The 25,114-nt window shown below is 38.4% G+C and overlaps 2 protein-coding genes across 5 annotated transcripts in view; both read right to left on the bottom strand.

The window, feature by feature from the left end:
* AASDH (aminoadipate-semialdehyde dehydrogenase) overlaps positions 1-7,427 on the bottom strand; it is a 43,533-nt gene extending 36,106 nt beyond the window's left edge. For 2 of the 3 annotated variants that reach the window (XM_024746682.1, XM_024746679.1), the window contains exons 1-4: positions 7,186-7,427; positions 4,158-4,432; positions 3,946-4,066; positions 504-829 (exon numbers count right to left, since the gene is read on the bottom strand). In XM_024746682.1, the coding sequence (XP_024602450.1) occupies positions 504-829; positions 3,946-4,066; positions 4,158-4,387 (677 nt within the window). In that variant the 5' untranslated portion in view covers positions 4,388-4,432; positions 7,186-7,427. The remainder of the gene's footprint in view (positions 1-503; positions 830-3,945; positions 4,067-4,157; positions 4,433-7,185) is intronic. The other variant, XM_024746680.1, reaches the window with a different exon arrangement.
* A 6,588-nt stretch (positions 7,428-14,015) lies between these two features.
* The window catches only part of PPAT (phosphoribosyl pyrophosphate amidotransferase), a 37,088-nt gene continuing 25,989 nt past the window's right edge, over positions 14,016-25,114 (bottom strand). For both annotated transcript variants that reach the window (XM_024746728.1, XM_024746729.1), the window contains exons 3-11: positions 24,160-24,366; positions 23,041-23,153; positions 22,792-22,937; positions 22,191-22,263; positions 21,139-21,290; positions 20,577-20,704; positions 19,392-19,613; positions 18,072-18,192; positions 14,016-16,327 (exon numbers count right to left, since the gene is read on the bottom strand). In XM_024746728.1, the coding sequence (XP_024602496.1) occupies positions 16,131-16,327; positions 18,072-18,192; positions 19,392-19,613; positions 20,577-20,704; positions 21,139-21,290; positions 22,191-22,263; positions 22,792-22,937; positions 23,041-23,153; positions 24,160-24,366 (1,359 nt within the window). In that variant the 3' untranslated portion in view covers positions 14,016-16,130. The remainder of the gene's footprint in view (positions 16,328-18,071; positions 18,193-19,391; positions 19,614-20,576; positions 20,705-21,138; positions 21,291-22,190; positions 22,264-22,791; positions 22,938-23,040; positions 23,154-24,159; positions 24,367-25,114) is intronic.

Raw genomic sequence — 25,114 nt, 5'->3', positions numbered from 1 at the left:
TTTCTCATTTCCCATAACAGTAAAACCAACTCAACGATGCTACAAGAGTAAACTTAATGAAATGAAAAAATTTTTAATGGTTCCTTGGATTAAGTTCAAACTTCTCCAACAGAGCACACCAGGTGCCTGCCCCCTCAGGTCATACGACTCCTACCCTCCCACTCTTCAGCTCTGCCCAGTACACTCTAGCAAGCCAAACTCCTTCTTTCTCCCATACCTCTGTAGGTACCTCTGCCAGGAATGTTTCCTCTCTTCTTACTAATAATTAAGAAGCAAAGCTTCCAGCCATATCATCTGATTGCTGTTTGGCCCCAGGTCTGGATCAAACAGGTAAAGCCCTACTCTGCTAAAGAGAGCTAAAGTTCAGATATAGCTGAAACAAGAGACCCAAGTATTTAGGACTGTCAATTTAGGAACAAGAGTTATAAAGAACAGGTATTTCAAAATTCATTTTTCCCTTTAAATTACAAGTTCTGAAGAAGGATTCTAAGGATAGAACTTACCGGAAGTGCTGGATGTTTGGCACTATACACGCATGAGGGACTCTGACAATCTTAGGTATCCCCGTGGTGCCTGATGTATGGAGAACATAGGCCAAGCAATGTTTTAGCCTCACATCCATGTGCTCTTCTGACTTTTCTTTACTGCTGTTCTCAGAATTCACGCTCTTTGTCATTTTTTCTTTTTCATATGTCTCTCTTCTTATGCTATTATTTAGCATCAAGCTCACCTCAACATTTTTCCAGTGAAGTCTGAAGAGTACTAGGTCATTATGTTCTACTGTAAACGTATCATAGTTCAACGATGTTTCATAGGAAGATTTGAATTTCTATGTTAAATGGGGAACAAAGTTTTACAACATTAATATGTTAAAACGCATTCTCTTTTATACAGAATATATACAGAATATTAAGTGTTCATTTACTCATTCAACATAGCTGTTTTTTTTTTTAAGTACAGCTGACTTTTGAACATGGGTTTGAACTGCGCAGGTCCACTTGTATCCGAGGTTGGTTGAATCTGCGGATGCGCGTACCAAGGACAACTGTAAAGTTATAGGCGAATTTTCCACTGCGCAGAAGTCAGTGCCCCTAACCCCTGAGTTGTTCAAGGGTCAACTGTACTTGCTATATATCCAAGAATAAAAAGATAAATGAGAAACCTCCAAGAGTAAAGTGCGGTGCTTACTTTCAAACTCATCTTTAAAATACAGACATAAAAACACACAACTGCAGTGCAATGTGGTGTGATAATGAAATATGCTTTAAATGTGAATGAGAACAGGGGATTTCCCTGGTGGTCCAGTGGTTAAGACTCCATGCTTCCACTGCAGGGGGTGCAGGTTCGATCCGTGGTCCGGGAACTAAGATCCCACATACCGCGGCACAGCCAAAAATCAATCAATCGGTCAATTGAAAAAAAAAAAAAAAAACATGAATGAGAACAGAGAAGGCTGAACTTAACTTGCCTGGAAGGTCAGAGATTGATTCTTCATATGTAATATTTGTGTGTTATAAGTAGCTATTCTCCAAATAAAGAGGGGTACTTTAAACAAACAAGTCAATACACAGTATCTGACCTGACAAAGCTGGTGTTATGGAGAACAGTAAGCATTCCAATAAGCTGCAGAATTGGGGAAGATGTACAAGATAAGTAGTGCTGTTGATAGGAGATGAGATGCTAATCCTTAATAACTGTATACTCAACACCAAGGAGTTTAGACCTTAACCTGTGATGGGATCCAACTGAAAGTGGCAGTAGCACAGACTAGACTTTGCTTGTCAAGGAGAGACTTATATGCAAGACTCTGATAAATGAGAGCCTTTAATGAACCTTTCATAACAATTCAGATATGCTATAAGGGCCTGAATGGTCTGTTGCAGCAGAAATAGACAGAAAGGGTCTATGAAGAAAGAATCAATAGGACTTGATGACTTTCTGGATAGGGAGTGAGCTTGAGAAGATTGCTGAGTTTCTGGCTCAGTTACTTGGTAGATGGAAATAGATTAATACAGAAGTTTCCTTTGAGTATATCTTTTTAGGTTGATAAGCAGCAGCTTAATGAAGCAAAACAAGTTTTCACAATAAAGAAATCAATTTAAATGAGAGGAAAAGATCACAACCCAGGACCTTTCTGTTTGTGTTTGTGTTGTGGTTTTAGGTGTAAGGTGTGGTATATCCTGTAATGTAAAAAAAATTAAGGCCCACATATTCTTAAGACCTAGCTCAAAAACCATCCTCCTCCATTAAAACTGTCCTGTCTCTACTGGGCTATGTATACTTCACTTAGGGCAATATCACACTATGCAGACCTGGGAAGTACTAACCTTTTCTCTCCAACTATATAAGCAACTGGAGGGCAAGAATCATATCTTACACTGCTTTCACATACCAATGCCCTCCCAAACACCCTGACTCTAGTGCAGAGTTTCTCAATCTAAACACTACTGACATTCTGGAACAGTTAAATCTTTGTGGGGACTGTCTTATGCATTGTAGGGTTTTTAGCAGCATCCCTGGCCTCTACCCATTAGAAGCCAGTGGCACCCCCTTTCCATCATGACCATAAAAAATATCTCCAGACATTGCAGACTGTTTCCTGGCAGGTAAAATCATGGCCAGCTGAAAAATCACTACTCTAGTGGATCATGGGCATACAGTAGATGCTCAATAAATACATTGATTGCTCCTGTGTTGAGTGAAGGAAGAACACTTACACCATCATCAAAATCATGGAACAGGAAGCAAGGTACTTTCTGTGGGGTTTGCTGCTATGTACTCAACTCCTTCCTATATGCAGTTAGGAAGAATAGCTTGACAATTAATTCTCCCACCCACCCACCTTGTCTATAAAACTTTCACCAAGGTTGTTAAAAAATGAATAACACATCCTCATTTTAGTCTTTCTAACTTATCAACAAATAACCAATGTGAGGAACAGAAGAGAAAACTGTGGCCAGACACTGATATATGTGTACTTAGAAAATATTTATTAACCAAATTAATACTTTATTGTCTCTTTCTGGAGGCCTTACTCTAATACCCATTATTCTCTAGGAAGTCCTCCATATAATATCTGAAGCTTTTGAATTGTCTTACTGCTATATATTACAGATATAGATGCACACACATATACACAAATAGGTAAAATTCATTTAAGTTACCCCCAATATAAAATGATTCATATAGGTAATGGGTAATAATAGGCTAAATTGAATATAGTTTCTATAATGTTTTCTCCATGGTAAAACAATATTTTATAAACAAGAAATGAAGAAATAATAATGAAACATTGGGTACCCTGCTTAACATATAATACCAATTCTTGCCCCTAAAGCAGTGTTTCTTGGCTAGATCTCTGGTTGGCAGTCACTCAAAAATAAAAAAATATAATAAGTTTAGTTTTCCAGAAAGGTCTGGTTTAAGTGCCAATCTCTTTTTCAAAATCTAAGCTTGGATATAGTTCTTTAATGTTGCTGACCACTGTAAGTTGCCATAAATACACCAAGATAAAAGTATCATTATAAAAGTTTCCTACTATAAAAACAACTTTGGAAAGAGAAAGTAAATTCAAAACAATGCACAATACATTATTATGAGGCTAGAAGATACATCCATGCCATTGAGCAGTGGTTCTCAGTGGAGCATGCCGGGTGGAGGGTGCCTCCAGGAGACGTTTGGCAATGTCTGAAGACAATTTTGGTTGTTGCAACTAGGGGGTGCTACTGGCAATTATTAGATGAGGCCACGGGGGTTACTAAACATCCTGTAACGTACAGGACACGCCTCACAACAAACACCCAACCCAAAATGTCAGTGCTGAGACCAAGAAATTTTGCTGAGTTAGTGAATTTAGAAATCAAGATAGGGGATGGGACCCCTTCAATTGAAAAGTAAATGTAACACATAAAAATACAAACAAACAACTTAGATACCCACACTTACATTAATTTGCTGTTTTTCAACAAGGATATACTTTAGATTACATTTTTTCATAAAATGAATTGATAATGCTGGTGGTGAATCTGGATCAATAGGTGCATAAGCAGCAGGGACTTGGAGAATTCTAAAGAAAGAAAGTACAGAGTCAGCACAGAATATCATTTGAAAATAATCTTACTTTAAGATACCAAATTTTTAGTTCTAAAAAATATTACCCTAAAATCCAAGAGGGTAAGTTTATCCCAGGATGGCAGTAGAGACCAATTTCCCGAATTCCTTGAAAGTCACAATGTAACAGCAGAAAATTTGATAATTCTGAAGCAGCGTTAACCACAGTCTTGTAGGTGTAATAAACTGGAGGCTGGTTGTTACACTCATCAAAACATACAGCTATTTTATCCGAATAACGGGAGGCAGCCTGATGCACCAATTCCTGAAGAGTCATTTCACTGAAGTTTATCTGAACATCACTGGTAGCAGAGAGTTCTACCTATTTCCAGAAATGTTAGGGGGACAATGAGTTTTAGGGAGTTTGCTGGGGGGTGGGAAGTAGAGAAAAAATTCTATACAATCACTCCTCAGAAAAATAACATCAAAGACACACAGTTAAAGAATCTCTGAACTACCAACTGTCTATGGTAACTTTGCTGAGAACAATGAGGTTGAAATTTTGATACAAGCAACCTAACTCCCTGTCAGAGGTGGAAGAAAATTTGAGAGGGGAATGGTATATACATAGATGAGGATGAAACAAGCAGAAATGTAGAATTCTCTCAAAACAGAACACAAAGTAAAAAAGAAATGAATAATAATAAATAATTACCCAAAATAAAAGCAAATTTAAAGTACCACATACTTAATTTTTTCATTTTTCTTCAGTTGTTACAGATTGATTAAAATAAAGTGGTTACAATCCTGTATGGTAACTTTGAAAAGACTAATACAAATGAAGTCTGCTTTTAGGAACTGAATTTAGGTGAAAGCAAAACCAACCTCTGATAGAAAGAAGAGAAAAAACCTTTACATCCATCCAGTTTTAGTCCTGTATATAAAAACTGTGCTTATTATTATTATAACACAGCAAGCCACTTTTATAATTGTTAAGAAGTAAGCTCTTCATACTCTAGTTTGATATTTACTTATTTGTTTTTTTGTTTGGTTTTTTTGTTTGGCAGCTTGCAGCATCTTAGTTCCCCGACCAGAGATCCAACCCAGGGCCCCAAGAGCGCCAAGTCCTAACCACTGGACCGCCAGGAAATTCCCTCTAGTTTGATTTTTAAATTGTCAATAAGTTCATTTAAATTTAGACTCTAAATATAGTATTACAACTCAACAAACTATTGTATCAATACAATATCCTCTGGGCTTCTCAATGCAGATTCTATAAAAAGAAAATCTGGGACTTCCCTGGTGGCGCAGTGGTTAAGAATCTGCCTGCCAATGCAGGGGACACAGGTTAGAGCCCTGGTCCGGGAAGATCTCACATGCCTCGGAGCAACTAAGCCTGTGCGCCACAACTACTGAGCCTGCGTTCTAGAGCCTGCGAGTCACAACTACTGAGCCCACACGCCACAACTACTGAAGCCCGCATGCCTAGAGCCTGTGTTCTGCAACGAGAAGCCACCGCAATGAGAAGCCCGAGCACCACATCGAAGAGTAGCCCCTGCTCACCGCAACTAGAGAAAGCCCGCGTGCAGCAACGAAGACCCAACACAGCCAAAAATAAATAAATTAAATAAAATAAAATTTTAAAGTTAAAAAAAAGGAAAATCTGAAACAGTATTTCATCAAAGAAACTTTAGGGATGACTGAACAACAACAAAAAAACTTCACAACTCCTAGTATTTCCTTGAAGGTAAAGGTGATTTTTGTTTTCCCGCTGTGAAATTTATTTTCTGGATTTCAAAGCAAATAAGATTTATCAAAGTCTATTTTAATCATTCAAGTTTTTTATTTGTTTATACTTATTTGAACTCATTTCCCTACTGATTCATCCATGTCATTTAATCAATATCAATTACAGAAAATAAAACATTTCTAAAGAGAGCAAAATGAACCAATAACTGCTGACACCCAAAAGGTTTGGAAATGCCATGATTTCTAAACACAAAATTTTTAAATATAAAATAAATTTAGTACTTACAGTCTTTTCTATAAATACTAGCTCTTTCTGTGATGCACAAGATAAAATTTTTAAGCTTTCCCCATAAACACAAATGACCATTATGTAAATATAAGGAAAGCTTTCCATAACATGCACTAAAATTATGGTAATGAGTCCATTCTGCAAGATGCAGTTAGTGCAGAAGGGGACCTTCTGCTTCCCTCTCCCCAAATGAATAACAAATTGCCTATACTACAGAATGTATTATACTAAAGCATTTTAACAAAAAGTTATAGTCTACATGGAAAAAAAAAAGCATTGTTTTGATGCAAAAACACATCCAGCAGTTAATTTTCCACAGGAGGACAATCTAATTAATATACTATAATCTAAAATCCCTTGACATCAAAGTAAGGGGCAGGATTATAAAATGGATTAAATTCTTTTTTAAAAAGTCATTTTTTATGACAAATTACAAGATTCGCCACACATGTGTATACAACAATTAAGATGTTTTTAAACTTTTAATTGCCAGTTTCCCAGTGGCTGCTATAGAGAATTAAGGCAAAATCTATTCTTGCTGTCTAAGGTTTTCATTTTCATTAAGTGAATCATAGATACATTCGCTCCAATAGAGAATGCTATAATAACTGGATGCTCAAACATTTCTGGGACCATATAAGAAGGGGGCGAGGGGGGAAGCAAAATCTGATAAACAGATTATATATGTAATGGGATCATTAAGTTTTAAGATATTTGCTACTTTATATCTGTAGAGGCTGCTACTTTAGTCATCAGAAGTCTCAGGGGCTCTTCCTAGGTTATTGGCTACTTTAAAGACATAAATAATCTAAAAACTTTATTTTCCCGTATCCACCGGCTTCTTAACTTTCACTAAGCAACTACGTTTAATAACAATGAATGCACTTTATACCTTACAACACATTTTTTCAATTGCTTTCCGAAACCACGCTAACAAGACAGGGCAGGCTTATTTCCATTCGAAATAAGGAGCAGAGGGTCTAAGGCAGGGTGAGGGGAGAGCACACGGGTCAAGTTCAGCTTTTGCACCACTCCATCCCTCCAGACACCACTGATTCAACTCCGAGGCCAGGCGGTTGCCCGGAAGCTAAGCAAACCTGTGCGCAGTCAGCCGCAGGCGTCTTCGTACTTCGCCTCCCTCGCACGTGTCCCCAGTGGATACAGCCTCCTGCCGAGACCCACTCAGAAGGCGTAGGGGTGAGAGGGTAGCGGGGAGGTCCGAGCCCGTCCGGATCTTCTCCCGACAATCCAACCCCAACACTTCTTCACACACAGCGAATAAACCAACACCTTAAAGTCGGCCCACCGCGCAGCCCACCGGGCTCTCGGCTTCCTAGAAATCTTCCCCGTCGCCTTGCTGACGTCAGCACGAGCGACTCGCGGCAAGCAGCGTCCTGCTGCCCCGCCCCTTCCCGGAGCTGCGGAGCCAATGCGAGAGAAGTGTTGGCTGCTTTGCTGGCCGGTCTCGTTTCAGATCTCTGGTCCTGTCTTGCTGGGTTTTGGACAGGGTTTGCAAGGACTTTGAAGTTGACCCAGTTGGAGTCATACCCTTTCATATTTGCCAAGAAATTCCGGGCAAGAAACTTTAATTCCAAGCAGCTGTCTCCTCGTTCACAAAGTGGGGATAAAGATATTACGTAGAGTTAACGTGAAGAGCGATGAAATCATTGTGAAATAAGAAGTGACTGGACTTCGTGCGTTGGACTTTTTTTTATAACCTGCCCTACACTGTGGGGAACTGTTCAACAATAAAGCCTGCAAACGAAGTCCCTGTCATAAGTAGGCTGACATTTTAATTGGAAGAGATGAATTTAAACGGTAACTAAGAAAATTTTAACTTTCAACAGGAGCTATAAAGAAAACAGGTCTGAGGAGAGTTAATTAAGCTATACGCTGAATAAAAATCTGTTTTTAAGGGAACTTTAGTTGGAGGCGTTTAAGTTAGTTATCTAAAATGTCAACAGCAGTAATAGTGATATTTTTTAAAGCTACCGTGCCGGTAGCAGAGAGGAAATTGAAACCGAGTCCCCCCTACTGAGTTTATGATTAATCTCTCCCTCCACAACTGTATTCCCTTTCTTGTCCTCTCTGACCTTAATCTTGTGTTAACTGAACACTAATCAAAGTCAGATGAGTAAGAATGCTGTTGTTGATAACATCGTTAATGTACTAAAATTGCTGTTGTAGATATATGCATCATCATTAACATACAAACTCAGGATGTTTCTCCAAGGCAAGATGAGCTCACAGACCTGTATCACCTGACCAGAATCATAAACTGGAGACAACCTGACTCACAAAACCATGATTAAGAAATGTAAGAAGACTGTGATAACCCCAGTTTCTTTGTTCTTCCCCTTTAAAACGTCCCTAACTCAAAGACCAAGATGGGGTGGATCTGAGATCTATCTCCCACTTCCTTGCTTGGCACCCTGCAAATAAACCCGTACTTTGCTGCAAACACCTGCTGTCAAAGAGTTTGGCTTTCTGCACCCGGCACGGCACGCAGGATCCCTTGCTCAGTTACAAAGTAATCAGGGTTTTGGTTTTGTTTTGGCTAGGGGAAGGACTGAGGAGGCAGCCGGGCATCAATAAACGATACATGAAAAGGCATAGGATGCTTTCGTGTCCTTAGGCGTTGGTGGCAAGGAACTGTAGCAGTAATCCAAGCAAGAGATACCTCCACTTGCCCTTGAGACTTTCACCAGTTTGTACTATCGGTCTTTTATTTGGGGAGGGGCCACTCAAAGGTGTCTCTTTGTTTCTATATTTGGGAATGACACCATTATCCACCCAGTGAGACAGTAAAGAAACCCTAGATATCCACTCCCACCCAACTTCTTTTTTACCCTCCTGTGTGCAATTAGATCCTACAACCTCTTCTCCCCAATCTCTAGACCAATGCCCAGCTGTCTATATCAGAATCGCTTGTGGTAATGTTAAACAACACAGATTCCAGATTCCTGGATCTCCATCCCAAGAGGCTCTGAATTCATTTTCTAGTGATGGAGGGGCCTGCAATCTGCATTCCTCCCCTGCCCCCCATCTGCATTCTTTAAGTGATAACATCGTCATCTCCACTACTGCTATCTTAGTTCAGGTCTTCTTGGTCAGTGTTTCCCTAAAGCCCTTCCAGTCTTGCTTGGCTACAGTAGACTCTGAACTGCTGCCAGGTAATGTCTGTTTCATTATTGAAGATATCATTTTTCAATTCTGATATTAATGATAGCTTTTTTTAGTTTTTTTCCCCCCTTGCAGTCTCTATTTCTTCTGTTGGTTTTGGATTCTTTCATGTTAGAAGCTTCCATGGGTGTCTGGTAATAATCATTGATTATCTGATCATATTTAAAAGTGGGCATTTAAAAGCTGATTGGAAGCTCTGAATCCGTGGAGCAAGTTTTTTGAAAATCAAATGAGAGAAAAGGGCTGCAGGGGTAGGAGGAGGGTCTCAGAATTCAGTATAAAATTTTTCACTTAATTCTATTCCAGGTGCCTGATGTCCTCCAAAGACCCTCTGTTTTACTCTCTCCCAAACAAAACGGCCTTCAGAGTTAAGCTTAAGGGTGATGGGAGGTAGCATAAGGGTATAACTCATTCCTAAGTGAATTTCCAATCCTTTTAGTTACCATCTTTACCCCTGCTTCCAAACGCCAGTTTCTCAGTTTTTAAGGGTGCTCTATGATGTAAATAGGATTGCTTATTGGCTTTGCTCACTGCTGGTTTAGTCTAGATTTTCCAAATCAGCCGAGCCCTTTGCTTTTTTTAAAAAATAAATGAGTTTGTTTATTTATTGGCCGTGCCATGCGGCATGCGGGATCTTAGTTCCCCAATCAGGGATTGAACCCATGCCCCCTGCAGTAGAAGCGCAGAGTCCTAACCACTGGACCGCCCAGGAATTCCGAGCCCTTTGCTTTTGATTTTAAAATTTTGTTTCTGTTATCTCTTTCGCTCTATCCTTGAGAGTCTGTGACTCTAAAAATCCCTTCACTGTCATTTTCAGGGGGTCTAAGAGGGAGCAAATGTAGAAGACTATGTTCATTTTTACCTGGTAATCTAGTGATCATTCTAAAACACACACCAGAGCAGTAACTGCATTCTCCTGCTTAAGAAGCTTCAGTGGCCTCTCATTGGCCTACATGACATTCAGACTCTAGCAAGGTAAACAAGATAGTTCGTTATCTTTCTAGCCTAATCCCTCACAGTTGGCTACTGCTTCCTCACCCCATGCTCCACATTCCCCACACCTGGTACTGTAAGATCCAGCTATAATAAGACCCTAGTAAGTCTTCTGAGCCTACCAAACCCTTATCAAGTTTCCACACCTGTGCTTTGGCTGAGTCACAGGCTGAAAAACCCTTTCCCTCCCCACACCTGCTTGATCAACATTTATTCCTCTTATGAAAACAGTTCTAACATCACCTCCTCAATGCCTTTCTTCAAGCCCTGTATGAGAATTTACCCATCCTCCTCCAACCCCCATCCCATGAACCTAGCATACTGCTGGGAAGAGCAATTTGCCATGGGCCCCGAGTGTCCCTGCAAATTTTTGCTGGGTTCGCAAAGAATGCAAAGTACTGACTGCTCTTTATCCAGATCATTTTTCAGGGTTGTTCAGGGTGATCAGTCTTCAGAGCTGAGGTAATGTCTTCCCCAAGCAGCAAGCTTTCTTCCACTTACTTGTAAAAGGAATGAATCCCCCCAAACTTAGTATTCCTTTCCTGTAATGCAACCCACTGTGTGTGCAGACATCCATCTATGTCTATCTTAGTTACCCGAGGGGGACTTAGGAGGCATGGAGAATTGACAGACATGAAGCTCCGGCTACTGCTTTTGCCATGAGTAATGAAGTTCTCTTTGACCCAGGAATCTCATGTCCGCTACCACGAAACAGTAACAAACTGGCTCATTAGATTTTAAACAGGGTACAAGCCTTCCCAAACGGTGACTTACACTTCTCATAGAACCTGGAACAGCTGCATTATTTCCAAGTCTGTCTTCATTTAATCCCTTCTTGACAGCAGAGATTCATGTGTTTTGCACCTGTTTCCTGAACTATCTTTTTACTGTTCCCCATCTATTTACTACATCATTCCAATTCCCAACAAGTATCAAATGCGTGCCCCAGTACCTTGCTGATCCTTTGCACATTTATTGTTACATTCTCATTTCACTGCTTCTCTTCAGCTACTTCCCAACTCATCTCTCAGTTGTCAATGTCATTGTTTCTTTTGAAAATAAAAATTATTTCAAAAATAATTCTGAGGGACTTCCCTGGAGGTCCTGTGGTTAAGGTTCTGCGTTTCTACTGCAAGGGGCACGGGTTTGATCTTTGGTCGGGGAAGGTCCCGCATGCCACGCAGCACGGCCAAAATAAATAAATTTAAAAAAAATAAAAATAAAAAATACGCTTAAAAAATTTCTAAACAACAACAACAAAAAAATTTGAAAACCTTTGACCCTACCCCGAGACAAGGTTAGGTCCCTGTTATGTGCTCTGGTAGCACTGTAGCCCACGTCACAGTTGGGACAGGAGTGTGTGATTTACTCTAAGGGAGCTCAAGCTGCCCATGGGTTCATTCAGGTTTGGCATTTTTGTCAGGTGATTGTGAAAGAACGGAGGGATGAGGGAAGTTAGGCTCTTTGCAAGAGTGAGCCTGTTCGAATTCTCTAGAGGGAATTCCCTAGCGGTCCAGTGGTTAGGATTCTGCGCTGCCACTGCTAGAGGACATGGGTTCGATACCTGGTTGGGGAACTAAGATCCTGCATGCCGTGGCCAAAAAAAAAAAATTGATGTTGCAGTCTTGAAACAGGTTGGAGACTGTGGTAGGGTTTCTAGGGTGCAGTCTTGAGAATTCTATCTTCTTCTGGAAACCTCAGTCTTTACTCTTAAGGCCTTCAACTGACTGGATGAGGCACACCCACATTACGGAGGGTAATCTGCTTTACTCACAGCCTACTGATTTACACGTTCATCCCAGGTAAAAAAAAATACCTTCCAGGCAACGTCTAGACTGGTGTTTGAACAACGTGGCACCAAAGCCTAGCCAAACTGAAACATAAAATTAACCATCACATCTAACATACCATCAGTGGAGCCAAACAAGCAATCTTCAATGATTGAGGTAGAGTGCAAGCACCCACTTGCGTCTCCGTTGTGTAATCATTTTCTGTTTGTCATAGTGCAGTGAGAAATTCTGATTCACTTTGTTATAAAGCAGAAATTAACGCACCATTGTAAAGCAATTATACTCCAATAAAGATGTTAAAAAAAAAGAAATTCTAAAAAGGTTAAAAGCATTGGTTCCTGCCATCCAACAAATTCTCAGCTACATGAGAAGACAATTTCTGCACACAAAAACATAAATTTACATGGCATTTTTTGCAGTTTTCTCTAAAATGTCTGAGTGAGCAGTTTTTTTCTGAGAGGGCTGGATTTTCTTTTTGACCTCTTTATGAAACATGAAGGCAATTTTCCTTAGAGGAGTTGACTACACCCTACTTGAAACCCTAAGAAAGGCATCAGAAACTCAAGTACTTGAGTTAATCATATGAATATGATGAACTTAAGTCTACCTGTCAGAGCAAACTTTGCTAGATTCCAGGGAAGAAATAGAGATAATATCTAAAGTTGGTACAGTGAGAAGTAAATAGTACGAGCTAATTGTTTAAAACATAGAGATTAACAACAGAAAATATATTTAAATGTGGATGCACTACAGAGGACTGGAGAGGGCAGTGACCTCTTTATTTTCTTCATTTTTAACTATATACATGTATTATTTTGATAGGTTTTTTTAGAGGTAGGACCCTGGTATCTTTATTTTTAAACAGACTGTTTTTTAAAGTAGTTTTAGGTTCATAGCAAAATTGAGCAGAAGGTACAGAGTTCCCATATGCCCCCTACCCCCACATAAAATAATCTCCCCCGTTATTAATATCCCCCCTCCCCCGGAAGTAGTCCATTTGTTACAGGTGATCATTACACTGACACATCATTATCACCCAAAATTTATAGTTTACATTAGGGTTCATTCTTGGTGTCATACATTCTACAGATTTGGACAAATATATAATGACATGTATCCACCATCATAGTAACATACAAAATATGTTCACTATCCTAAAAATCCCCTGTGCTTCACCCTATCATCCCTCTCCCCACCAGCTCCTGGCAACCACTGATGTTTTTTTTTGCCTCTCACTGCCGTGGCCTCTCCCGTTGCGGAGCACAGGCTCCGGACGCGCAGGCTCCGCGGCATGTGGGATCTTCCCGGACCGGGGGACGAACCCGTGTCCCCTGCGTCGGCAGGCGGACTCTCAACCACTCTCAACCACTGCGCCACCAGGCAAGCCCACCACTGATCTTTTTTATTCTCTCCATAGTTTTGCCTTTACCAGATTGTCATATAGTTGGAATCATACAGTATGTACTCTTTTCAAATAGGCTTCTTTCACTTAGTAATATCCATCTAAGTTCCCTCCACATCTTTTCATGGCTTGACAGCTCATTTCTTCTCAGACTGAATAATATTCCATTGTCTGGATGTACCACAGTTTATTCATGTACCTACTTTATTTTTATTTTTAAAAGTACTCCTCCCCAACACACACACGCAGTTTGGGAATCTAAGCCTCCTCTTCTGTGACACCTTCCCTATTCTTGCTAGTGTCTCCACAGAACTTGGCACTAACATAGCGCTTACTTAGCACTGCATTTCTACTTACTTTATTTGTCCCTCCTACTCAGCCAGCAGTTTTGCCTGGTTCATAAGAGATGGTCTATTTACTGAAATGCCTGAACCAGAGAAATAAGATATGACTAGCTGGCGCCAAGAATGGATCCTGGATGTGACTGTCACTTGTGCTGTTCACTATAATGCAGTACCTGAAAGTCACTATTTAGAAAAAGTACACACACATATTTCAATGTACTCATTACATGTATTTGTCACCAACGCATCACAAGGAAGTCACAAAAAGTAGGCTTAGTTTAGTTCACAATATAGATCCTGTGAAAACACATTTCTCATTTGCTCTGCAGTTTACAATACCTATAAAAATTTGAAGCAGTTAAACAACATTTGAGATTACACTGGTATAAAATTGTAATTCACACTTCAGGAACTTGTGAAATAAAAGGCCATGACGGAGAAAGAGTAAGAAATCTGTAGAATTACCAAACTGTCACAGTACCATTTTCCTTTATAAAAGCATCTCAATAAAACAAAATAAAAACTATGGAAAACACAAAAGTTATATCAGAGATTTTGGTTTAGTACTTTCCCTGAGTCTCTTGTTTTTAAAAAAATCAAAGTAAGGCTGGTTCAAAACTGACCCATAAGGTCTTGCCTCCTCCATATGCTGCCATGAGGAATCCATTTAAGGCAAGAGGCTATACACACAAATGGTCCCAGGGCTTTATTCAGATGCCAGTTTGCTTGTGGTACCACCACAGGGTTATCTGACCCACTGCTGCCCGCTGCACATGGGCTTAAAGAGCTGTCAACATTTTCTCTTGGCCTGCCATGATACAACACATGAGACTAAATACCAAATGAAGACAAAAGATTATGGTTATTAATAAATATTACAATTCTAGGTGGATTTGGACACTATGTACACCAAATCATGGTAATAACACAGAAACAAACACTTTTATGTTTTCAAAATCTTACATAAACAAGGGTTGAGGGCAAGTCATTTTAAAGTTTTAAATCTCAGATGTTAAAAAACAAACAAAAACCTTTTAAAAAATCTAATTCATTAGATCCCAATAAAACAAAGTAGAAAAAGTGATACGTTGATGCTCGGAATTAGATGAGCATGCTAACTGAAAAAAGCTGTTGTCTCCTTGTTCCATAAAATTGGCCCCTACAATGTTTCTACTTGATCATCTCATTGCATACACAGTATACTTGCAAGTGATCAAGCACTTCATTAAAAAAGCATATAATCAAATCAAGGAGAAAAGGTTTGTTAGAATCTAAAAAATTATTTTTTACTTCAAATGTATCAGGTTACTTGCTGGGCTTCTACTGTAAGGGCAGTACGTAGTATGGATCATACTTTCTAGTCAAATGTAGGAAAATATTTTGCACAGCCATGTTTTTACAGTCATTCTCAGAGCATCTCAAAGATAGGTTGCAAATTACTGCTGTATGTCTCCCTCTTGAAATCTCGATTGCAGACCAACGGCCAACATTTCAAAAGCTAATAATCATGCACTGTCTTAAAACTGAGGGGTGGAATAATGGCTCTAGCCACGAAAATAACTGCTGCAAGTTATTTAATTTAGTAATATAAGCACCTCATTGCACAGGTGGGGAAAGTGAGGCACAAAAAGGTGTTCCTTCTGTTTTTTGTTTTTTTTAAAGAGAACTCTTGATGCTAGGTAACTTTGGGGTATAATGGATTCAAGGTTTGCATGAAATGTTATACTTAACTCACATGTCCTGTTTGCACCACAACACCTTAGTCTAATCTCTTGCAAACTCTTTAAAGCATGGACCTGGCAAATGCCGCTGACCACCTGCCTTCTCTGACCAGGTGAAAAAGGCTAGCCAATGCTTGAGCGAAAAAAAAGAATACCACATATTGTTGTTTTATATGTAATTAGCAAGGTTCAATTATGAAAATATTCCATAACTGAATTTCCATAACTCTCAAACATTCCACAAAATTCTCTAAGAACCTGTGGGAGAGTAGAGTACCTGGCAATCCTCTCTTGAACAGAAATTTACCGATTCGTTGCATTACTGTTGATGATCTGAAGTTAAATGTATATGATTTCTAAAAATAAAAGTACTAAACTACTAAATAAAACTGAAAGGATCATCCAAGTTCCTAGATAATACCAAACTATTTATCTAGGATTACTAAAGAAATCATAGCACTTTGGTACCCTTTTCAGAAAAAAATCTCAAAACTTATAACACAAGCATGTGGCATTTCACACTGTACTGAGTAACAGTAAATGGAGGTGTAACCACTATAACTTCTCCACTAACTTTGTGTTTTGAAACATGGTGTCTGCCCCTAGCACCTACCATTCCAGTTCCACAGGGTATTTTCCAGTCAGACAAGCTGTACAATGATCGTTCTTTTCAAAACATTCCAGACCATTCCCATTTTCTTGAACCATAATATCTTGCCTTTTCACTTTCTGTTTTTTAAATGTTATCCCTTCTTGTACAGATGCAACCAGTCCTTCTACTGACAGATACACAACACTGTTTGCTCCTGCAGGGGAAAGACAGGGAAAAAGGTCATGAGACTTCCTTTGGAAAGGAAGAATTGCCTTAACAGAGAATAGTTACAAACAGAAAAACAGAAGCCAAAATAAAAATTTCTCCTTTAGCCCCTATCTCTCTCTTTTTTTTTTTAATTTTTAAAAATTTATTTATTTATTTTTTGGCTGCGTGGCTTGTGGGATCTTAGTTCCCTGACCAGGGGCTGAACCCAGGCCCTCGGCAGTGAGAGCTGGAGTCCTAACCACTGGACCACCAGGGAATTTTCTCCATTAGCCTCTCTTAAAAAAAAAAGGCGGGGGTGGTGGTGGCTGGAGAATCAGTAAAACTCAGGGCCTTTATTATGTTTTTTTAATTTTAAATTGGAATGTAAGGGATAACAATTTAAAATAGCAGTGGAGGATTTAAGTCTAGAATGGCTTCAGAAGGCTTTAGGAGTCATTTTCTTGAATAACAGATCTTGAAGTCCGAAAGACTTCAAATTTAAGTTCAAGGTCACTTACTTTTCCTAAGACTTTTTTTTCAGCTATCAGATAAGGGAAATATTGCCTAATTGTATCAGTTTTGTGATGTTATTATGATAATATAGATATGTTCCTGGCAAACAGTGAGTGCTCACAATATATCAGTTGGCTGACATTCAAAATATTTAACTGGGGGGCTTCCCTGGTGGCGCAGTGATTGAGAGTCCGCCTGCCGATGCAGGGGACACGGGTTCGTGCCCCAGTCTGCAAGGATCCCACATGCCGTGGAGCGGCTGGGCCCGTGAGCCATGGTGGCTAAGCCTGCACGTCCGGAGCCTGTGCTCCACAACGGGAGAGGCCACAACAGTGAGAGGCCCGGTACCGCAAAAAAAAAAAAAAAAAATTTAACTGGGGACTTCCCTGGTGGCACAGTGGTTAAGAATCTGCCTGCCAATGCAGGGGACACGGGTTCAAGCCCTGGTCCAGGAAGATCCCACATGCCGCGGAGCAACTAAGCTCGTGCGCCACAACTACTGAAGCCTGTGCGCCTAGAGCCCGTGCTCTGCAACAAGAGAAGCCACCGCAATGAGAAGCCCGCGTACCGCAACGAAGAGTAGCCCCTGCTTGCCGCAGCTAGAGAAAAGTCCGCACACAGCAACGAAGACCCAACGCAGCCAAAAATAAAATATAAATAAATAAATAAATTTACAAAAAAAAATTTAACTGGTAAGGTACAGGTATGACCAGTCAAGAGAAACAGCAGCTGTAAACAATCAGTGTGGAGGTACCATACATGAATGAACATGTATGTGATATTTATAGTTTATACCTCACCTGAATTTGAAAGGCAAATGTCTTATCAAGGATAACCTCCATCTCCAAGACTTCTGACCTCATTATTAAAGATAAGCCTACATAAGCTTTTCACTTTTTGATTTGTACTCACATCCAAATTATTCTATTAGAATCTGTGGTGAAATTACTTTTGTTTTCCTTCTGATCTGACCTTTGGGAGGCTTTAACTGATTAGCAGTTTTCTCTACCAGGAAAGCCTTTCTTCCTTCTTCTCTGATCTCACCTTAGCCTAGCTCTCCATCACAGCACTCACTATGGTGTCCACACATATCACTATTCATCTGCTCAACACATACAACATTTACTTTCAATAAATACTGAACACTATTTTTTATTAAAAGTGTAAAGATTGACAAGCTTGGATTTTCTGTTAATAAATGAATAAAGATAAAAGTTTATAGAAATTGTAATACCTACCTAGATGATCTGAGATATGCTCAAATTCTGGTTTATTGGCAATAAGCTCTTCTTCTGTTGGTATGTTTATTCCCATGAAGCATGGATATCTAATTGGTGGTGAAGCTACGCGAATGTGTACCTTGGAAAGAAATCATTTCACACATTCATTAGTTTGACATTCACTGTAAGAACAATTATGCAAAATTCTGTCATTGACAAATACAACATAAAATTGTTTTACAGAATACTTTAACAACATGCAGGTAATAAAGCATACTAAAAAATTTCTTTCACTATAATAGGTGGAAAAGAATCCTATAAAATCATGTGATATACATATAGAACTCCAGTGTTCTAAAAGTAATTCTACTTTTAGAATTAATTCATTACCAAGAATCCTACTTGAGCAGCCCCGTCCTAGACTCCAAAGTGTCCTGAACAAGAATTTCAAAGTGTTAGCCACTGGTAAAGGGTTCTTTTTACAGAGATGCCCATTGTTTCCTTCTGTCACCTACTAACAAGGACATTTCTTTCTTCTGATCTGTCATTTCTCATTTATTATATTCCTAGGACCATCTTCATTTTTTCCTCTAACACTTGAATGACACTTTTGCCTACCTCTTATTTAACCTTTTTAAAAAGAAAAATAACATCTACCAGGATATAATAAAAACCTTACTACTACTACAAAGAGCTGTGTTTGTCTGTTTTTTTATCTATCATTATTTTCTGCCTTTTGTCAGGAACATTTACACAGCTGTAATCAGTGTCTACATTTACTTTTCACCTTTCTTGTAACAGCAAAGATTTTCCCATGTTTTGCAGTCTTCATAATTATAGTTTTTAATGGTTGCATCGTATTTCATCATACTGATGTATCGATTTACTAAATTATTTCCTGCTGGTAGATATATGAGCTATTTCCAGTTCTTTTGTTTGTTTATTTGTGTCTATTCTTTTTTACTATTGTAATGCTTTCTAAATAGACTGTCATACTGCTTTCTATACCATTTTCTCCACCATAGATTTTATTTCTAAATCTGATCAACTATTAGCTGTAAATGACATCTCACTTCAGTAATTCGAATTACTGAACTATTTAGTTAGAATAAGCTTTGAGATTTGAAAATACAACCTAATGTGTCAAATTTATTACACTAGGATTGCTACCATATCTTCAAAAAGAAAAAGTAATCAATACTCTACAAATTTAAAAGTATTCTATTTTGTGGTTTGTTAGTTTTAAAATTAGGTTTATAAAACTTCTAACATAAAATTTTCATGACTATCATATTGTAATTATTGGTGCTTTAGGATAGGTGTTTTAATATTACTTACCTCTTTTGCACCAGATTCTTTGAGCAATTTGATTATGGGTGAAATGGTATTGCCTCTCACAATTGAATCATCTACAAGAACAATTCTTTTGCCTTTAAAGTTGTCCGACAATACTCCAAATTTTTTCGCAACACCAAGTTGTCTTAACCTCATGTTTGGCTGAATGAATGTTCTTCCTACATACCGGTTTTTACATAGCACCTCCACATACGGAAGCTCACACTGACAGAGAAGGAATAAAAGTACAATGAGCAGCACATATACAGAGAACTCTAGGGTTCTGTTTTCTCTAGGTCATGCTTCCGTTATAACATCTACGTAAAAAATTTTAAATGTGGTTGTTATTCTGAGCTCTCCATCATCAGATTATAATTTTCCTTCACTATTTAAACTGTAGGGAAGAAAAGGCAAAAAGAAAAATTATTGAAAGTTCTCTACTTAGTAGGAAAAACAACTCATTTTGCTAGAATTTGTAATGCTTCTTTCTTAAACACATATTATTTCTCTATCTTGGAAAAGAACACCAAGAATGTGAACACATGACAAAGAATAAATCACTGTCAGAAAAATTCACATATTTAAAAATTGTCAGCAGGAAATGAATTAAAACTGGTAGGCTAAGGAGATATTTTCTGAGGGACAGGAGGTGACTTATCCATCTAACAAGGTAATACTTCTCTAAAATGTATGCATATTATTTCTTTTAAAAATTCACAAACTAAACTTTCCAACATAGTGAATGTTGGGTATTATACACCAGGATCACTATAATTACATATCCTACCTGGTTATGAAAAATGAAATTAAGCATAGTACTAAGAACATTATACAAAATTAACATAAACAACTTTATTATCACCCACACTCAGTAGGGAATAAATACACCAGTGGTTTGTGAAGGTACTTAATAATAAGCAAATATTACCACTAAATTCTACATATAGTCATGATATTATTTTTTTTAAAATGAAGGGGATCGTTTTCCTAGTCTTTGGGTAAACTTTTTGTGGACCCATTAAAAAATAGTGCCACTGAATGAAAAGGCTGGAAAATAAGTAACTCTTGCAAAAGAACAAACACTTTCTTTTTCCTTACAGTAAATTGATGAGTTTCTCTTTATATACATGGACTTCTAATCTCAGTGCGAAATGAGCAATTCACTGTGTGTTAATTAAGAGAAAATACCTTTGCTGCGTAACCAAGGGCAGCAGGCGTAGCAGATTCCGGGACAGTGCTAACTAAATCCGCATCCACAGGGGCTTCAATTGCCAGCTGCAGACCACAACGGTATCTTACTGTGTAAACCATTTGGTCTGGAATGTTTGGAAAAGGAAACAAATGTTTACTTAGTATAATATAGCACAGCATATCACTATTCTAAGAAACTAGCTTGTTAGAACTCCACAGAATTGAGCGTGCAGCAACGAAGACTCAACACAGCCAAAAATAAATTAATTAATCTAAAGTAGAAACACATAAACTGGGGGAATTCACTCTTTAAAAAGAGAATTAACCTTAATACATATCTGAAAATCATAATCCTTACTCCTAAAAGGAAAACAAAATCCAAGAGTCAGATGAAAAGGAAAAACTGTGATCTTTTACGACTTGTAAGCTCAGTCCCAAAATTCACGACATATAACTATGTGCCTTCAAAGAACCAGGTAAGCCTTTGGGCCCAAGAATTGTCATGTTTCAATGAGGTAAATAATAGATTTATATCAATAGTTAGAGATACTTTACTTACCTTCAAATATACTATCTGGTCTTGCAAAATAAACATATTCAAAGATACAGAAAGCCATTGGGTTTCCTTCAGACCTTGGTATAATATCAAGAGTTTGGAAATTATGTCTGGATATTTCCACAATTTCTCCAGGCAAGATTTCACGGTAATATCTTGGGAAACAATATTAAAGAAGACTAAAAATAAACCAGTCAAATTAAGGCAAATTATCTGTTATAAAGCACACAGAGTCCCTTCCCTTATAAAGGAAAAATGGCTCAATTTAAAATAAAGTCTATTGGCTTAAAAAATTAAAAAGTAGTATTCCTGGGCTTCCCTGGTGGCGCTGTGGTTAAGAATCCACCTGCCAATGCAGGGGACATGGGTTTGATCCCTGGCCCGGGAAGATCCCACATGCCACGGAGCAACTAAGCCCGTGCGCCACAACTACTGAGCCTGTGCTCTAGAGCCCGTGAGCCACAACTACTGAAGCCCGCACCTAGAGCCCGTGCTCCCCGACAAGACAAGCCATGACAATGAGAAGCCCGCACACTGCAACGAAGAGTAGCCCCTGCTCGCTGCAACCAGAGAAAGCCCACACACAGCCCCTGCTCGCTGCAACCAGAGAAGGCCCACACGCAGCCAAAAATAAAAACAAATAAATAAATAAAATTTAAAAAAGAAAAGTAGTATTCCTCCAGCAGTAATTTCCATAAATCTGTTACCCCTAAATTCAAATTTAGAATTAAAAAAATTAAAAGCCCTATATTTTATTGATTTTTAAAAGCATGAAGTCTAAAGAGAACATTTTTATCCTGGCTTTAATTTTTTGCTCATAACTATTACTTGTTGAGGAGATTCTTCCTTTCTAAAATAAGTCTCATGGTATTTTGAAAACAGGATGCCAGTTCCAGGATTAGAAGGTATTACTGGGACATTAATGTCAGTGCAACTGCTGAGCACAATGCACAAAAGGAACTGCATTTATAAACACGTATTCTTGCAGACATCAGAAAAAAAATTTTTTTTATCCATGTGGAAAAAGTTGATGTGCTGAGTGAGATAAAACTTACCTTGCACCAATAGACAAAAAGCTACAAGATTCTGAAGACACCACCCATCCTTCTGTTTCTGAAGATTTTTTTTCTGTAAATCACAAGACAATCGATTCAGTTACTGCATTCAAGAAATTTTAAAAGAGGCTACATATTTCAAGAGAACAGCTAAACACCAAATAGATAAGCAAAAGAGCTCACAGAATATCCACTACTATGACTTTAAGAGCATATGGTTCCTCATTTGACTAGAACCAAAGATAAAATTAATAATCCCAAGATTCCTTCAAACAATATGGTTTCATGGCTTGAATAAGACACCTGATAAGTCAAAAAGAAAATCGCTGAAATCATACTGCACAAATGAAAAAGCTGGGCAAAGGATATGAATAGGCCACTCAGACAGGACAAAACAGGAACGTCCACTAAATATATTAAAAATGGCTCAGCTCAGAAATACTCAAGGAAATGTACTTTGAAAACTAAGTGTCATTTTTTTCCTTTTTACCTAGCTTTTACTCAATAAGCTCCTTATACCTACAGATTTCAGGGTGTGCCAATAGTAGGACAACGACTTGGGAAAGCATTATAAAATTATATTTCTTTTGAAGTTCATTACCTTTATCATTTATATCAGATACAGGAATAAGACGACCAATGCACAGAGGACGATTTCCATAAGGATCTCGTACTGCATAAATCACATCTCTGTGCATTATAATCAGGGAGTATGCCGTGGGTGCTTCCTTCATTAAGTTTTTAATCCTGGAATCAATTAAATAATTGAATGAATAATTTTAGTTACAAACACATGCAAGATCAAGCTCTCATTACCAGACCTGCACACTCGACCTACTTTTACCATTACCTTGCCACCCAGTCTGGGGTGTCATCTTGCTCCTGAGGAGGGGTATACGCCAGTAACTGGGTGATCATTTCGCTATCAGAACTTGTTGACAGACCAATACCGTGACGCAGAAGCTATTTGGAAAGGAGAAAAGTTGCAGTCATTAGAGGGGAAGCTTTAACTCACCCCTCACCCAATAGCCTGCCATCACAGAGATCAGGCATCCTGTAGATGCTCAGTTACGGGATCCTGCATCCTACCAATGGTAGGTATGTATATATAATAACGGAGAATCGCTGCTGGAGGCAATGGGAAGTCTCTGAATCTTTTCAAACAGGAAAAAAAAAATGTGCTTTAGGAGGTATACAGGAAAGCTTTTGAAAACTAAGTTTGATGGAATGTAGACCTGCAGTGGGTGGCTGGAGGAGGGGGACGGAGAAGGCATGAGGGTTTGGGATTATGGTTCTAACTTTTTCAGCCCTCGACACTCCTGAGAGAAAGGACACATTCCTGTAAGAGTGGCACACTGCAGTGCAGACTCTCAACTCAGGTTTTTTGGTGGTGGCGATGGTGGCTATCCATCCCCACTGATCATCCCTGATGCAGCGAAATGTGTAGAAGTGAAGTCTAGCATCTGGGTAAGGGGTTAGGTGAAAAATAATGCCCTGGGTATTGTTTAGAATGGAACTTCCAGTGGTACCTCTAAATAGTGAGTTTTTAAATACTTTTTACTTCATATTTTTTAAATTGTCTGAATAAAAAAATTTTTTTTCATTTCGGAGCTAAAAAACTGTATTATAGTAACAACAATGGCAGAGGCTAAGAAGAGGGCAGGACAAAGTTCTGGGAATACTTAAATCAATTTTACAAATCTCAACTCAAAGCAGTGCATCAGAATCACCTTAGGAGCATATTAAAATGCAGACTCAGCAACCGGCCCCTCCCCAGACTCTGGGGGCGGGGCGGGGAATCTCTTAGAATTTGTAATTATAACAAGTACTCCAGCTAATTCTGATACAGTTGTTCTTTGACGTTAGATAACAGGTAGCAACAATAGGGTAATACCCTTTTCCAAGCTCCTCAATAACTTCTTTTCAGTAATTTATTACAATCATGAAAATGCATTAAAAAAAACCTTACCTTTTTCCTTAAGCGAGCAGCATTTACCAATTCGCCATTATGTGCCACAGCTATTTTCCCATGAAGTGTTTCAACAACAAAGGGCTGGCAATTTTCTAATTCACAGTTTCCTTTAGTGGCGTACCTCGTGTGTCCAATTCCAAGATTTGAAGTATATAATTTCTTCAAATTGTCTTCAGTAAAGACGTGATTTACAAGACCCATTCCCTTGCAAAGTCAAAGTAAGAGCTCATTTTAGGGAAAAAAACACTAGTAGCATTTTTATATGCCTTTGCTCAGACAATCCCAAATTAGAAAATGAAGTTCACTTAATTTCTCTGTGCTGCAGAATTCTAATCTTAAAAAACAGAGGGGGGACTAACCTAATTGTAAGAACTGTGATGCATTAAAATATATATTTAAGGTGAAATTCACATAACAAAATTAACCATTTTAAAGTGAAAAATTCAGTGGTATTTAATGTAGTCACAATGTTGAAGTGCTTGTTTTATAAGATACTTTTTGATAAAACACTGAAGAACAGATGTACTAAGCGTTAACATTTGTCAAATACAATAAATTATTTGTAATTTTAAATTAAAGCATGTTGAAGTATTCAAATAAATGACTTGTCTGAGTCAGTCTAGCAAATCATCACTGGGAGAGAAATAAAAATAGAAATGACAAATAGAAGTGGTTGACCCTTGAACAATATAGGCTTGGACTGTACAGGTCCACTTTTTCATGGATTTTTTCCAATAAATATATCAGAAAATTTTTTTGGAGATTTGCAACAATTTAAAAATACTTGGCAGATGAACTGTGTAGCCTAGAGTAACTGAAAAAAATTAAGAAAAAGATGGGTATGTCATGAATAAAATATATTTAGATACTAGTCTATTTTATCATTTACTATCACAAAATATACACAATCGTATTATAAAATGTTAACATTTATCAAAACTTATGCACACAA

Source organism: Neophocaena asiaeorientalis, unplaced genomic scaffold (genome assembly GCF_003031525.2).
Source record: "Neophocaena asiaeorientalis asiaeorientalis breed wild unplaced genomic scaffold, Neophocaena_asiaeorientalis_V1.1 scaffold19, whole genome shotgun sequence".
NCBI classification, from domain to species: Eukaryota; Metazoa; Chordata; class Mammalia; order Artiodactyla; family Phocoenidae; genus Neophocaena; species Neophocaena asiaeorientalis.
This window is presented reverse-complemented; position numbering and strand designations above follow the sequence as displayed.